This window comes from Prionailurus viverrinus, chromosome D1 (assembly GCF_022837055.1).
Source record: "Prionailurus viverrinus isolate Anna chromosome D1, UM_Priviv_1.0, whole genome shotgun sequence".
Lineage (NCBI taxonomy): Eukaryota > Metazoa > Chordata > Mammalia > Carnivora > Felidae > Prionailurus > Prionailurus viverrinus.
The window spans coordinates 101,745,328-101,755,275 of NC_062570.1; the positions used below are offsets into that span (position 1 = coordinate 101,745,328).

Below are 9,948 nucleotides of genomic sequence, written 5' to 3' on the forward strand. Positions count from 1 at the left end.
ATTCCATTTTCATTCATGATTTTATCTATTTGGGTCATCTCCCTTTTCTTTTTGAGAAGCCTGGCTAGAGGTTTATCAATTTTGTCTATTTTTTCAAAAAACCAACTCTTGGTTTTGTTGATCTGCTCTCCAGTTTTTTTAGATTTTATATTGTTTATTTCTGCCCTGATCTTTATTATTTCTCTTCTTCTGCTGGGTTTGGGGTGTCTTTGCTGTTCTGCTTCTATTTCCTTTAGGTGTGCTGTTAGATTTTGTATTTGGGATTTTTCTTGTTTCTTGAGAAAGGCCTGGATTGCAATGTATTTTCCTCTCAGGACTGCCTTCGCTGCATACCAAAGCATTTGGATTGTTGTATTTTCATTTTCACCTTTTCCATATATTGTTTAATTTCTTCTCTAATTACCTGGTTGACCCATTCATTTTTTTGGTAGGGTATTCCTTAACCTCCATGTTTTTGGAGGTTTTCCAGACTTTTTCCTGTGGTTGATTTCAAGCTTCATAGCATTGTGGTCTGAAAGTGTGCATGGTATGATCTCAATTCTTGTATACTTCTGAAGGGCTGTTTTGTGACACAGTATGTGATCTATCTTGGAGAATGTTCCATGTGCACTCGAGAAGAAAGTATAATCTGTTGCTTTGGGATGCAGACTTCTAAATATATCTGTCAAGTCCATCTGATCCACTGAATCATTCAGGGCCCTGGTTTCTTTATTGATCCTGTGTCTAGATGATCTATATTGTTGTAATTGGAGTATTAAAGTCCCTTGCAATTACCACATTCTTATCAACAAGGTTGCTTATGTTTGTGAGTAATTGTTTTATATATTTGTGGGCTTCCGTATTTGGCACATAGACATTTATAATTGTTAGCTCATCCTGATGGATAGACCCTGTAATTATTATATAATGGCCTTCTTCATCTCTTGTTACAGCCTTTAATTTAAAGTCTAGTTTGTCTGATATAAGTATGGCTACTCCAGCTTTCTTTTGACTTCCAGTAGCATGAAAGATAGTTCTCCATCCCCTCACTTTCAATCTGAAGGTGTCCTCAGGCAAAATGAGACTCTTGTAGACAGCAAATAGATTGGTCTTTTTTTTAAATCCATTTGATACCCTATGTCTTTTGGTTGGAGCATTTAGTCCATTTACATTCAGTGTTATTATTGAAAGATGTGGGTTAGAGTCATTGTGATGTCTGTAGGTTTCATGCCTGTAGTGATATCTCTGGTACTTTGTAGTCCTTGCAACATTTCACTCACAGAGTCCCCTTTAGGATCTCTTGTAGGGCTGGTTTGCTGGTGATGAATTCCTTCAGTTTTTATTCGTTTGGGAAAACCTTTATCTCTCCTTCTATTCTGAATGACAGACTTGCTGGGTAAAAGATTCTTGGCTGCATATTTTTCCTGTTCATCACATTGAAGATTTCCTGCCATTCCTTTCTGGCCTGCCAAGTTTCAGTAGATAGGTCTGCCACTAGTCTTATGTGTCTACCTTTGTATGTTAGGGCCTGTTTATCCCTAGCTGCTTTCAGAATTCTCTCTTTATCCTTGTATTTTGCCAGTTTCACCCTGATATGTCATGCAGAAGATCAATTCAAGTTACGTCTGAAGGGAGTTCTCTGTTGCCTCCTAGATTTCAATGCCTGTTTCCTTCCCCAGATCAGGGAACTCTCAGCTATGATTTGTTCAAGTACACTTTCAGCCCCTTTCCCTCTCTTCTTCTTCTTCTGGAATTCCTATGATACGGATATTATTCCATTTGATTGCATCACTTAGTTCTCTAATTCTCCCCTCATACTCCTGGATTTTTTATCTCTCTTTTTCTCAGCTTCCCCTTTTTCCATAATTTTATCTTCTAATTCACCTATTCTCTCCTCTGCCTCTTCAATCCGTGCTATGGCTGCCTCCATTTTATTTTGCACCTCATTTATAGCATTTTTTAATTCCTCATGACTATTTTTTAGTCCCTTTATCTCTGTAGCAATAGATTCTCTGCTGTCCTCTATGCTTTTTTCCAAGCCCAGCGATTAATTTTATGACTATTATTCTAAGTTCTTGTTCCATTATATTTCTTAAATTGGTTTTGATCAATTTGTTAGCTGTTGCTACTTCCTGGAGTTTCTTTTGAGGAGAATTCTTCCATTTTGTCCTTTGGGTAGTCCCTGTGGTAGCTCCAACTTGCAGGGCACTTCCCCTGTGCTGTATGGAGTAACTTGAGTTGGTGGGTGGGTCTGCAGTCAGACCTGATGTCTGCCCTTAGCCCACCACTGGGGCCACAGTCAGACTGGTGTGTACCTTATTTTCCCCTCTCCCAGGGGCAGGACTCACTGTGGAGTGGCGTGGCCCCTGTCTGGGCTGCTTGCATACTGCCAGGCTTGTGGTGCTGCTTCAATGGGATCTGGCCAAGGGCATATTAGACAGGGTGGATCCACAAGTTGCACAGGGGAGGGTGGGGCAGGCTTAGCTAGCTTTGCCCTTGGTGGTCCTCTGTGGGAGGGACCCTGCAGCACTGGGAGGGAGGCAGGCCCATCAGAGGCATGGATCCACAGAAGCACAGCATTGGGCGTTTGCAGGGTGCAAGCAAGTTCGGTGATAGGAACTGGTTTCCTTTAGAATTACGGCTGGAGGATGGGAGAGGGAAATGACACTTGCCAGTGCCTTTGTTCCCCTGCTGAGCTCTGTCCTTCCAGGGCTCAACAGCTCTCCCTGCTGGTGTCCTCACCCTCCCCACTCTCTGAGAGCAGAGCTGTTGACTTTTAACATTCCAGATGTTAAGTTCCACTGGCTGTCATAACTCACAGAATTAGGCCTCTCTGCTCTGCAAGCCAGACTTCAGGGGCTCTGATTTGCCCAGTGGGCTGCCCCTCCACTGCCCTGGCTCCCTCCCACCAGTCCGTGTAGCAGTCACCACCTTTCTGCCCTTCCTACCCTCTTTAGTAGGCCTCTTGTCTATGCTTGGCCCCAAAGAGCCCATTCTGCTAGTCTTCTGGCGGTTTTCTGGGTTATCTAGGCTGATGTGGGTGGAATCTAAGTGATCAGAAGGAGGCAGTGAGCCCAGCATCCTCCTACGCCACCATCTTTGCCAATCTTGTATGGCTTTTTAAAAATCAATGGGTATGTTCCAAATATTGTTGGCTCTATTTAAAGTTTAATTGGCTATCCCAGTACATTTGTTTCATGTGGATCTCTCACTGAGAAGTAGAGAATTCTATCATTTGTTTTAGTTTCAAAATAAGATGTGGAAATTCTTCTTCTATCCCCACTACAAAGAAATATTTACATTGTGTCTACACATATTGTAATTTATTTAAATGAACTACATGAAAGCTAATAGCAACCTCTCTGTGTCTTCCCAGAAGAGCTAACTGGAGTACATGGGCCAACAGAATCTAACATCACTGATGGAGTTCATTCTTATGGGAGTCACAAGGCAGCCTGAGCTACAGGTTCCCATTTTTGGGGTCTTCCTCATCATCTATACAGTCACAGTGGTGGGCAACCTGGGCATGATCATCTTGACCCAGGTGGACTCCCGCCTACATACACCTATGTATTTTTTTATCAAACATCTGGCTTTCATTGATCTTGGTAATTCTACTGTCATTTGTCCCAAGATGCTAGTAAATTTTGTTGTGGATCAAAATGCCATTTCTTATTATGCATGTGCCACACAGTTGGCTTTCTTCCTTATGTTCATCATTAGTGAATTTTTCATCTTGTCGGCCATGGCCTATGACCGCTATTTGGCCATCTGTAACCCTCTGCTCTACAATGTTACTATGTCCCAGAGACTTTGTCACATGCTAGTGGGCATTCCATACCTCTACAGTACCTTTCAGGCTCTAATGTTCACTATTAAGATTTTTACATTGACCTTCTGTGGTTCTAATGTCATCAGTCATTTCTATTGTGATGATGTTGTCTTGTTACTTATGCTCTGCTCAAATGCACAAGACATAGAATTGTTGATCATACTATTTTCAGCACTTAATTTGATCTCTTCCCTGCTGGTAGTCCTCGTGTCTTATATACTAATTCTGATATCCATATTTCAAATGCATTCTGCAGAGGGTAGGAAAAAAGCTTTCTCCACGTGTGGGTCTCATTTGACAGTGGTGATTGTGTTCTATGGGTCTCTACTATTTATGTACATGCAGCCTAAATCTGCCCACTCCTTTGATACTGATAAAATGGCTTCTGTGGTTTACACATTAGTGATCCCCATGCTTAACCCCTTTATCTACAGCTTAAGAAACAAAGAGGTAAAAAATGCCTTCCGCAGGGTCTTTAAGAATCAGCGCAAACTTTGTATCTAATATTCAACATGGAATAATGTTCGAATAAACAATGATAAAGGCAAATGTCACTTGATAATGTATCTAATTCTTTTTGACTCCAGAACAAAGACTATTTATCATGTACAAAGCAATCTCTTCTACTTAACCAATCTACTTATATATATTCAGTTCATATTTTGGATCTTAATTAAATGCACTCACCCAAAACATTCCTTGCTTTTGATTCAAAGTTTATTTTAGTTATCCCATAGAACTTTACATTATTCCCACTGGAAACCTTATTAAATGCTGCATCAGTAAACTAAGTGTGTGTTTGTTTCTTTCAAGTTTTTTTTTTGGGGGGGGGACGAAGGGGATAGGGTGTAGGTACCTTCGCAATCTTATTTACTCTGTATTTTCTGAACCCACAACAAAGTATAAACAAAGTGAATCTTTTGCAGATAATGTATAGTTGGATCATGATTCCTTAAAAATCCATTCCCCCAATTCCTACCTTTGGAGAATTGAATTTATTTACATTTAAAGTAATTACATTACAAGGTTTTCTTGAGTTTATGCTCAACACTAACTTAGGAATGTTTATAGTAAAATTCACAAGTGATTAAAAGAACGAGCATGGAATTATGAGCTGAACAATTCCAGGGTCACATAAGGCAGGAAGACGTGAAAATTTCTGAAAGCCAGAGTGTAGAGTCCATGTTTAACACCTAGGCATCCAGTAGAGGTCTGAGGTAAAAACTACTTCAGATTCCTGTTCATATAGTTTGAAAACAAATCTCAAAAAAAGCCAAGTAATACTTGTTTATAACATTATGAACATTAACAGTGTTTATAACTTAGCATTATCTTAGGAAGATATATAGTCTTCATTAACAGACAATTCACAATACTCAGCATCCAATCACAAGTACTAGATATAAGTGAAGGCATGTGAAGAAAGAAACATGTGATCCTACCCAGGAAATAATTAAAATAGGTTCTAAAATGACAGTGATGATAGAATTACCAGGCAAGGACTTTATAACATATTAAACATAAGAAAACATATGCTCAATGTATTGAATAATTTAATAAAAACACTCACCTTTTGAGGACACAAATGAAAGATTTAAAGATGACCAAAGGGAACTTCTATAAATTAAAATACAATATTAGAAGCAAACACATAAATTGGACAAAAGTAACAACAGCTGAAAAAGAAATAACTTCACTTAAGCATATCACAATAGAGGCTACCCAAAATGAAGCCAGAGGGAAAACAAAAATTAAATAAACACTTTGAAAATTGTCTAAGTGATCTCCAGAACAATAACAAGCTGTATACTATACATTTAAATGTAGGTCTAAGTAGAAAAAAGAGAGAATGTGGAACAGAAAAACCATTGCAAGAGATGTTGGCCAGAATGTTTTTTTTTTCCAAATTCATTAAAAAACATTAACTAGAATCCCAAAGATTTAAGAAGCTAAAAATATTCTAAGCAGGGTAAACAGAAAGGAAAGTATACCCACATTACAATCAAATTTCCAAAACCCAATGATAATGATAAATCCTTAAAAACAGAGATGAAAGATATTTCATGAACAGGGAAAGAAAAGATTTACCATTGATACATTGGCAGAAACAATATAAGTCGCAAAACATTGCCTTATGTTAGCCCGTAATTACATATCTAGTAAAAGTATCTTTGGATAATGGATGCTGTACTACCCAATATCGCATTATCTTTTTATAGGAAGTCATTCTTTCATTTACCCTTGCATAGTTGTGTGTGTGTGTGTGTGTGTGTGTGTGTGTGTGTGAGAGAGAGAGAGAGAGAGAGAGTATGTGTGTAATATGACTGTGCATGAACTGAAATGCTGAGCATATTTATGATTCCCAGTGTTTAATGATATTGTATAATTTATTCAGTTAGACACCCATACAAGACACTTCTGATCTTTCTCAATGGGATACTCCAGGAATAATTTCAGAGACCCATGGTACTCTCACTCAAGTAATTACATGCATTTTTTTTTTTTTTAATTCTGGAGTCGGATTAAAACTTTAACAGAATGAGTCTCAAGGGGGCAGGGAAATGTTTAAATACATTCTGCAGCAAGCAGTGAGGATTAAAACAATAGGAAGTCAAAGTTGATTCTCCAGTAAGGTAAGTAGAAAACACTGGTCTTGGGAAATGTCAGGGCGTACAGCTTAAACTGGGTTATCACCAAAGTCTTGAAGGGCATTATGCTCTGCAAAATTGCTTTTTCCTTTGCAATATACTTTTCTGCCATCAATAGGATTAATGTGTAGGAGAGCTCTATTATATACTCTCTGGTACTCTGAGTTGTGCTATTAGATCACCTTTGTTGTCAAATAACTTAACTGCTTTTGTCGTTTGTTTTAACAAGAATCTTCCTGTATCCTTATTTACCTCATGTTCCCCTCGTTCAACTATTCATTTCCTACTGACTCAGGGTGACCTTAACAGAGAAAAAGACTCCTATTGTGTTTATGAGAATATATTCTGAAGACAGAATGACTTTTTTTTGAATTTTGACCCCACCACTTATTACCTGAGTGACCTTAGTTAAGTCATTTCCTTGACGTTCACATGGATACGGTCCTACCATCGATTTTCTAGAATTACTGTATGCATCATATGAGTTAATCTATGTAAAGTGCTCAGAAAAGTGTCGGGCACGTAATGACTTCTCCATCAGTGCTTGATATCCATTTGTATTCTTCTTTCCACTGGGCCTCTTTAGATGTATCTCCATGAAGAATTCATAAATAATTAGATTGGCCAAATCCCTTTTAGTGCAAAAGGAGTGTATGATTGGAGGATCGTTAGTATAAGTGATTCGCCACGCAGAAATACCAGGTGTGGCAAACGTGGACGTGATACAAATAACAATATTCTGAAATTAATATAGTACAGCATTAGATTTTGTAGAAGGTAAATAGACTGAGCAGTAATGTGAGAATATTGAAATATATATTTAATGTCAAAGGTTTCCTGAACATCACCTTTTGCATCACTCTGTCAACCATTTGAAAAGGTTTTTTTTAAGGTCTTGTTATTTTAAACAGATATGATCATTGTCAATGAGGTAAAGCTTAAGGTTGAGGTGTATATGTTTGTTTTCTGGGCTTCAGAATTTTAAAAAGCAGACACACAGGGGTGCCAAGTGGTTCAGTCAGTTAAGTGTCTGCCTTCAGCTCAGGTCATGAGCTCACCTTTCCTGAGTTCGATCCCCAAGTCAGGCTCTGTGCTGACAGCTTCAGAGCCTGCAGCCTGTTCAGACTCTGGATCTCTCTCTCTCTCTCTCTCTCTCTCTCTCTGCCCCTCCCCCGCTCATGCTCTGTCTGCCTCTCTCAAAAATAAGTAAACATTGGGGTGCCTTGGTGGCTCAGTCAGTTGAGCATCTGACCTCGGCTCAGGTCATGATCTCAGGGTTTGTGAGTTTGAGCCCCAGGTCAGACTCTGTGCTGACAGCTCAGAACCTGGAGCCTGCTTCAGATTCTGTGTCTCCCTCTCTTTCTGCCCCTCCCCTGCTCATGCTCTGTCTGTCTCTCTCTCAAAAATAAAAACATTAAACATTACGTTTAATAAAACATTAAAAACATTTAAAAATATTTGTAAAATTAATTAAATAAATAAACATTAAAAAATTAAGTTTCCATCACTATGTGTTGTGTGTGGGTCTCAGTCTATCAAAGTGAAGCTATCAATTAGGAATGCGCGGGGACCCATGCTATTCTTGGTCTCAGAGAGGTGGGGGAAAGGACTTGGAGTTCTGCCTTGATTGGGGTCAAGGATGGGATGTCTGCAGTTTCATGGGTTTGCTCATCATCGGTGAATTTAAAACCTAGGAGGCAGGAATTAAAGCTTGGGAAGGGAAATGCAGGGTACCTCCAGCAGTGGGCCCTCTAGGTCTCCCAGGGCCTTCCAAAAGGGGGAATTCATGAGTGAGGTGGTCTGATCTTTCCCTAGTTGTGTACCTGGCAACGTGCTCATCTGAGAGGGATGTTTTTGAAATCATTGCCTTGACAATCAAAAGCTTAATCTCAGAGATTTACATTATAATACATTACAATTAAAAAAGCTGATTGTTAGGCATTTGCACTACAGTGTGGGTGTAGGTGTGTGTAGTTTGGGCCTGAGGGGAAGAGGAGTTTTCATTTATGTTTCAAGGTAAAGAGAGTATATCTCTATCTCATGCACAATATTTTAAATTCTTCTAAAAGATAGCCTCTCAAATATAATACATAGTGATTTTGTACCTTACACAGGTTACCAAGATGAATCCTATGGAGAAACAGAATCATTCTGCAGTGATTGAGGTGACTGAATTTATTCTCCTGGGGATCACCAGCAATCCTGGGCTACAAGCACCTCTCCTCGCAATCTTCCTCATCATATATTTGATCACAGTGACAGGCAATCTGGGCATAGTTATCTTGACCCATTTGGACTCCAAGCTAAATACCCCCATGTACTTTTTCCTTAGACATCTGTCAATTACTGATCTTGGTTACTCCACTGTCATCGGCCCAAAAATGATGGTAAACTTTGTGGTGCACAAAAATACAATTTCCTACCATTGGTGTGCCACCCAGCTGGCAGTCTTTGAGATTTTCATCATCACCGAACTGTTCATTCTTTCAGCAATGGCCTATGATCGCTACGTAGCCATCTGCAAACCTCTCCTCTACGTGGTCATCATGGCAGAGAAGGTGCGTTGGGCGCTGGTCCTTATTCCTTATTTCTACAGCACATTTGTGTCGCTCTTTCTCACAATCAAATTATTTAAATTGTCCTTCTGTGGCTCTAACATTATCAGGTATTTTTACTGTGACTGCCTTCCTCTCATATCCATGCTCTGTTCAGACACACATGAATTAGAATTGATCATTTTAAGTTTTTCAGGCTGTAATCTGCTCTCTTCCCTCTTGATTGTTCTTATATCCTACATGTTTATTCTTGTGGCCATCCTCAGAATGAACTCAACCGAGGGGAGATACAAAGCCTTCTCAACCTGTAGTTCCGTGGTGGTGGTCGTGTTCTATGGGACATTATTGTTTATTTACCTGCAGCCCAAATCCAGCCATACTTTTGATATTGATAAGATGGCCTCTGTGTTTTACACCTTGGTGATCCCTATGCTGAATCCATTGATCTACAGCTTAAGGAACAAAGAAGTAAAAGATGCTCTGAAGAGAATTTTAACCAACCGATGCAAAATTCCCACTTAATATCATACAGTTCAGTTGCAAAGGTGGGTCCAAAAGTCTTTGTTTAATGCTCTGCCAGTTCAATTATAGCATCAAAAAGTAGAAATGTTTTACCTGATTGATCGTGTTCCTCCTTTTTTGGACAAAACTCCTCCTATATCTTCCTGTATTCTTCTCCATCCCAATTGAATAAATGAACGAATGAATTAGTTAATATTATAGCCAGATAATTTATGTTCCGAGTTATGTCCAAGGTCATATTGGAGGTTGTAGGCAAATCATATTGAACTTGGGTTTGTAGAGGTTAAAAAAAAAATCTTAGTCACGGGGCGCCTGGGTGGCTCAGTCGGTTAAGCGTCCGACTTCGGCTCAGGTCATGATCTCGCGGTCTGTGAGTTCGAGCCCCGCATCAGGCTCTGTGCTGACAGCTCAG

General features: G+C 39.4%; 2 protein-coding genes across 2 annotated transcripts in view; both read left to right on the top strand.

Annotated features, from left to right (window-relative positions):
• LOC125146859 (olfactory receptor 8K1-like) overlaps positions 1 to 9,536 on the top strand; it is a 56,180-nt gene extending 46,644 nt beyond the window's left edge. Inside the window, exon 3 of the mRNA XM_047823760.1 lies at positions 8,574 to 9,536. Within this exon, the coding sequence (XP_047679716.1) occupies positions 8,583 to 9,536 (954 nt within the window). The 5' untranslated portion in view covers positions 8,574 to 8,582. The remainder of the gene's footprint in view (positions 1 to 8,573) is intronic.
• On the top strand, positions 3,371 to 4,315 carry LOC125146863 (olfactory receptor 8K5). Its single transcript, XM_047823763.1, has one exon. The coding sequence runs from the start codon at positions 3,374 to 3,376 to the stop codon at positions 4,313 to 4,315; it is 942 nt and encodes a 313-aa protein (XP_047679719.1). The 5' UTR covers positions 3,371 to 3,373.
• Positions 9,537 to 9,948: the final 412 nt, after the last annotated feature.

Excerpts from the sequence above, each read along its gene's own strand:
- LOC125146863 (XM_047823763.1), top strand. The coding sequence starts at position 3,374 with ATGGGCCAACAGAATCTAACATCACTGATGGAGTTCATTCTTATGGGA.